General features: G+C 35.7%; 1 protein-coding gene across 2 annotated transcripts in view; it reads left to right on the top strand.

Annotated features, from left to right (window-relative positions):
• Positions 1–1,455: 1,455 nt before the first annotated feature.
• LOC106871258 (serine-rich adhesin for platelets) overlaps positions 1,456–6,665 on the top strand; it is a 179,279-nt gene continuing 174,069 nt past the window's right edge. Inside the window, exon 1 of one of the 2 annotated variants that reach the window (XM_052976698.1) lies at positions 1,456–2,358. In XM_052976698.1, coding sequence (XP_052832658.1) covers positions 2,305–2,358 — 54 coding nt within the window. In that variant the 5' untranslated portion in view covers positions 1,456–2,304. The remainder of the gene's footprint in view (positions 2,359–6,665) is intronic. The other variant, XM_052976699.1, reaches the window with a different exon arrangement.

The raw sequence follows: 6,665 nt of genomic DNA, 5'->3' as shown, positions 1-6,665 counted from the left end.
CTACGTTGGAAGTGCTTACACGTGTTAGTCCTACTGAGAGAGAGCAAGCACTTCATAGTTTACTTCCGAAAAAGAAAAAAAAGAAAAGCAACGAGTAACAGGTGTGGATTTTACTCACATATCCGCCCATTCACTGAAGTACTGAAACAGAGATGTATGAATTGCGGATACATATGTGTATTCAATAAATCTGGCCATATAATGCCTGTATAGTTAAGAAGTTCACTTCGTCATAGTGATGTCCCAGGTTCGATCATACAACGCGGTGTTTTCACAGACTAATCAGGAAGCGATACATTTAGAGAGAGATAGCAGTTTGTCCACAGATTCTTTCTTAGGGGAGCCAGGACGCAGAGCACAGGAATCAATGTTTTGTTTTAAGAGTGCGTGCAGCTGACGAAAATTAAAAAAAAAATTATTAAAGCTGTTAATGGCCCCATGATTTACAAGCTGACTTCTGTGTTCCCATGACTTTTGTATAATTGTTTGCTCAGAAGAGAGAGGATCTTACACATACGTATACAGAGGCTTCTTTCAAGTACAAAATTAATTTTCTTAGGAGTTTAATAGTGGATGATTCAACTCTGGTTTCCCAGCCGGTAATTATATTTTATCGCACCCGGAAAAAAATTCACGGAAAAATTTCAATAAATGATAATTAGCATTATCCTTTGCTTCGTTATTATTAAAGCTAATACATAAAACGATTTTCTTTCACAAGTGTAAGGCCATTAAACTTAAGATATTATTTGTTTTATAATATCAAGTACAATTTATAGTATTTAAATGAAACGTCACATTTTTTCCAGTTATTTTTTTCTAGTCAAAATTGTGACTATATTTACGGAAAAATGGAAGGCAGGGAAAGATGACTGCAGTGGGATTCGAACTCAGGACATAAAAGGACGAAACCAAATGACTTCCGGGTTTTAGCGCATGTCCATGAATAAATATTGACTTAAATGCAGAAGTCTTAGGTAATTTATTACAATACGGAAGCATGAACAAGTTTAAAGCAATCGTTGAGTTTAACAAAAAAACATAGATAGTTTGGACAACTAATGTTTTAACATTTTCTTGTAATCTAATAAAAAAAGAACGGTATTTACTAATAACAAAAAAGTTGATTAGATTTTTCAGTAAAGTCACCGGTACCAAGCAGTGATGTAGTTAAATATTATTATTATTATTATTATATAATGCGAAGAAAATCTCTAATATATATAAACACATCTTATGATGCAGTTCTGTTCAGAGGCTTAAGCAAGTTTTACACTTACTACTCCAACCATGTTCTCCCTTTACATATTTTAAAGGTCTTCTCCTGAACAGTACTTAAATCATTAAGCTAAGCAATCGCCTATCTTCACAAATATATTACAAAATATTTCATTCATTTCAGAACATATATACATACATATATTATATTTTGAATTTAAAAAACCCACACATTTAATAATATTTATCTATCACCTGATTAAACCTGAAGACTGTCCAAGTTAAGGCGTGTTTATTAACTGTTCTGCAGGTTACCAACGTCCCTCCCACTTCAATTATACGGTCTACTCCTGCTATTACTTTTTCTTCCGGGCCTCCTGCAGAATCGTACAAAACTGCAGTTAAAGCCAGTCGTCAACTAACCTTCACACGGTGTTGTTGCTTTTTATGTTACCGCTACTGCGCTGGTTAAGGTGGCGGTCGCAGTGTTTGTTATGGTTCTGTGAGGCCCTGAATAGCAGGATAGGTTAGAATTCTGCTTTTAAAAAAATCATATCTTCCATTTTTCTCTTTCTCTCTCTTTGTTTTCCCTCTAAGCCGGTTATCGAGATACATACATATCTAAAAGAAGATAACACAGAATAAAAAGACCAACGTGAATCTATAACTTCATCAAAAAATATATATACTGTCAGAGAATGCTGCCAACGGGCATCAGATTGTCTACTTTTCTACAACAGACAGATGAAATGTTTCCTTGGACCTAAGAAACCTTCGACAAACCGTGGAAGGTGAGAAAGGAGTACAGTGGATAAAAAAATACTTCGGAAAATTCTAAACGATTTCAGATATAAGAAAAAAAGAAAAGGGCGAGGACGTAGTCGGCAGGAAAGAAATATCATTGGAATTTATATTATTATTATATACACCACACAAACACATATTTCTATATTTTATATACATACATATATATACATATATATTTGTTATAGCAACATCTATTGGTAATAATTACTCTACTGTAATTGAGTTATCGGTCTATCTTAGAACCGAAAGTGTCTTGGAGATCATCTCTGGCCATCTGTGATGGCTTTGGTGACCATTCAGCGTTCTCCGAGCCCCAGTAACAGCCCGGAATCGGTAAGTTGACCCATCTTCTCTTCTCTTATTTTACGATGTCTTTTTTGTTTGTTTTCGTTTTCTTTTTGTATATGTTTTTTTCAGTTTTCTTTCGTACATCACTTTGTCATTTTTTTTCTCGAAACACCTAGAGCTATGATGTACGTGTGTGTGAATATATATATATATATATACACACACACACACACACACGTATTGTATTCGTATTATATATACACATGTATATATAATGTATACATACAAATATGTATAGGCCTATATACTATATACATATTTGTGTGATTTATGTATATCTCCTTGATCGTATTTGTCTGTATTCGCACAAATGTATGTGTAAATCGAAATAAACACACGTTTAGTAGTTTTTTTCTTTTTATTTATTCCCCACCCTCCCACGAATTTCTGTTTCTCACTAAACTTGTTCCAAATGCACGCAAAGACTCCATTCTCTATTATTTCGTTAACTAATCGATCAAGTTTTTATTTCTCTTCGTGGTTTCCTTAAATCGTTAGCTTTGGAAATTTTTCTATTTCTTTAATCATTTTTTTTTTGTCTCAATTTCAAGGTTTTGATCGACATTTTTGACACAGCGATGATTCGCAAAGATTCCGGGGAAGCCCAGATCTAATTCAGCTGTCGGCCTTCTCTCTAAAAATGATCAATGTGTCTCTGATATGTATATATAATTTGTATGTCTGTCAGTGTATATTTGTATGTGTGTATAAATATATATTTAGTTATATGTCTGTCGTTTATGTATTTGTATAGACATATACGTGTATGAGAAAAATATGCATATTATGTGTGTATGCGTGAATATATGTGAACATGTAATATTTGATCGTGTGTGTATGTTTGTGTGTACTGTTATATGTGTATACATAGATATATACACACTATTATGTGTATCCATGTGCATATATGTGTGCGAAGAAATATATGTATGTATATATATTGTGTGTGTGTGTGTATATATATATATATATATATGATGTGTGGGAAAATATCTGTGTGTAAAGTGGGAGGGTCCCAGCTGATGGTTTTAAAACAAAAATCCTAAGTGTTTATTGTTGGTATATTTCTGCTCTATTATCACTCCTTTCATAATAATGTCTCTTGTCACATACTCGCACATTTTTTGTCTGTCTGTCCGTCTCTGTCTTTCTCTCTCTCTCCCCCCTCTCTCTCTCTGATTACTCATAACTTCTTGATTGCTGTTTTATAAAATGCTATACTTTATTTTATACGTATAAAATTCCTTGTACATGTGACTAACACGCACACACACATAACATGTTTATAGATTCGGTGCATTATGTGGTTTAATTATAAAGTACATGAATATATCAACTGTAATAGTCATCATATGACGATGACAAGCTTAACAGCGATAGCAATCCTATTGTCATTTGATTGCGCCCCCATCACTAAATGGAGAGTTGATAAAGAACTGATAAGCAGTACACACACTATCCGGTAATTAAGCGCGCGCACACACACACACACACACACACGGCTAACTAATTACTTAACGTTTGGGTGGGTTCCGTGGCTACCCCGCACTCTTCACTACTATTACATATTTTGCATTTCCCCCTCCCCTTTTTTTTTTGTCTGAAATTTCTTTCTCTCTTCTTTGTCTTTTATCTTTCTTCACTGCTTTTTTCAGAATTATATATATATATATATATATATATACACACACACACACACACACATATATGTTCTGTTAATTATTTGTTTTTCATGTAATTCTGTGGTGGACTTCTTATAATGCAGATATTACTTTTCCCCACTTCCTCCAACCTTCACATCAGGGAAATCCTCTCTCTCTCTCTCTCTCTTCCCACCTTCTCTCTCTCTCTCTCTCTTTCATAACCTCAGAGAAAAAAACTCGGTACATTCGCCTTTCCCTAAAGTAGGAATGCATAAAGATAACAAGGAATAAATCATCTGGATCGAAAATTATTATTTTTAGTTACTTTTTTTTTTGTGAGTGCATGCATCCGTATATATATATATATATATGTATGTGTGTGTGTGTGTGTGTGTGTGTGGTTATAATTTTTTTTATTTTATGGTTATATACATTTACCACACCCTGTAAGTCGTCATTTTGCTTGCATCAATTAGAATTTTGTCTTGTTCTTTTGCTGTGTGGCAAATGAAATAATAATATTACAAGAGAAATTACCATTATTATTCATTCAAATTAGTGTATTTGCTTGACTAAGCCTTGGTTAGCTTACATATTTTGCTTGTAAAAAACGGAAGGGGAGAAAAAAAGAGTAAGTCAGAGTTATTATATTGCAGCTATAACACCCTGTCTGAATCTCCAGCCCCTAAATACATGGCTACACCTTTGCTTCGTTGGATTAAATTCCACTCTGTGATCTCCATTGGTTTGTCAAAAGGTAGTCAGATATATAATGGGTTTTATTACTAAATAATGATGCAAGAGCCGTGGAAATCGTTAAGGGTGGGTGCTACGGTTATTCATTCACTGCAAGGATCAATCGTAATTATGACGATGGCTGTGGGATGATGAATAGCGGTGCTGGGTGCAGTGATGATAGTCACAGTCGTGGTTGTCATAATGGTTACGGATGAAGTGACGACGACGATGATGATGTTAGCGGTGGTAGTAGTGGTGATGTTTATGATGCTAATGATGTTACTAGTAGCCGTATTGCTGGAGTATTGTAACTGACTCATTACCCCTGGTTATTGATGTAAAAATTTAGTATATGTATATATATGTATTATATTGTGCGCGTGCTCATGAACAAAAGGATTTTCCTCATATGCGAGAAACAACCTGCAAATCAGGCATGCCGTCGCCGCCTAAACCCACCTACACTACCGCTACCACCAGCTAATATATATTTGCACTCTTAGTCGGCATCATCAGAAATAGGGAAAGAACATTAACCTTCCATCATCGCGGAATCGCTGACTAATGGTTGATGGAATATGCTTACATCCGTACACACACGCATACATACACACACACACACACACACACACACACACACGTATGTATGCTGATTATATGTATATTTTATATATATATATATGTGTGTGTGTGTGTGATTATTACTTTGCTTCCAACCACATGGTTGTGGGTTCAGATTCACTGCATGGTACGTAGGATGTCTTATATTATAACCCCAGGCCAACCAAAGCCTTTTAAGTAGATTCATTAGACAGAAGTTGAAAGAAGCCCATTGACTAAATGTGTGTGTCTGCTACCCTTGACAACCAGAACTGGTAATCTTATAATTTAGTAGTTTGGTATAAGAGACCAATAAAAAGTAAATACCAGGCTTCGTTCAACTGAAACCCTCCTAAGCATGGTGACAGTTGAATGGCTGAAGCGAGTAAAAGGAAAAAGTTATATATATATATAATGGGCTAAGGAGTGGCTGTGTGGTAAAGTAGCTTGCTTACCAACCACATGGTTCTGGGTTCAGTCCCACTGCGTGGCACCTTGGGCAAGTGTCTTCTACTATAGCCTTTGGCTGACCAAAGCCTTGTAAGTGGATTTGATAGACAGAAACTAAGAGAAGCCCGTCATATATATATATGTGTGTGTCTATGTTTGTGTGTCTGTGTTTGTCCCCCCAACATCACTTGACAACCGATGCTAGTGTGTTTACATCCCTGTAACTTAGTGGTTCAGTAAAAGAGCCTGACAGAATAAGTACTAGGCTTACAAAGAATAAGTCCTGAGATCGATTTACTCGACTAAAGGCAGTGCTCCAGCATGGCCACAGTCAAATGTCTGAAACAAGTAAAAGAATACAAGAAAAGAGATTATTCGAAATTGGATTTGTGTTAATAAATTGATGTCTAATCTGTTGAGTTTCCCATTTTCTTTTCTTATACATAAATGATAATATATCCATTTGCACTGATGAGAAGCTAACATCTTTTTAGTATTTCACTGATACACAGGATAAAACCTGGCAACTGGGATACTAACATCGCTTTAAGAGGTATTTATATACTTGCAATAATAAATATATATATCATCATCATCATCATCATCATCGTTTAACGTCCGCTTTCCATGCTAGCATGGGTTGGACGACTTGACTGAGGACTGGTGAAACCGGATGGCAACACCAGGCTCCAATCTAAATTTGGCAGAGTTTCTACAGCTGGATGCCCTTCCTAATGCCAACCACTCAGAGAGTGTAGTAGGTGCTTTTACGTGTCACCTGCACAAAGGCCAGTCAGGCGATACTGGCAACGGCCACGCTCGAAATGGTGTCTTTTATGTGCCACCCGCACAAGCCAGTCC

The sequence above is a fragment of the Octopus bimaculoides genome, chromosome 25 (assembly GCF_001194135.2).
Source record: "Octopus bimaculoides isolate UCB-OBI-ISO-001 chromosome 25, ASM119413v2, whole genome shotgun sequence".
Lineage (NCBI taxonomy): Eukaryota > Metazoa > Mollusca > Cephalopoda > Octopoda > Octopodidae > Octopus > Octopus bimaculoides.
The sequence above is the reverse complement of the archived record's forward strand: the minus strand, read 5'-3'. Positions and strand labels throughout refer to the sequence as shown.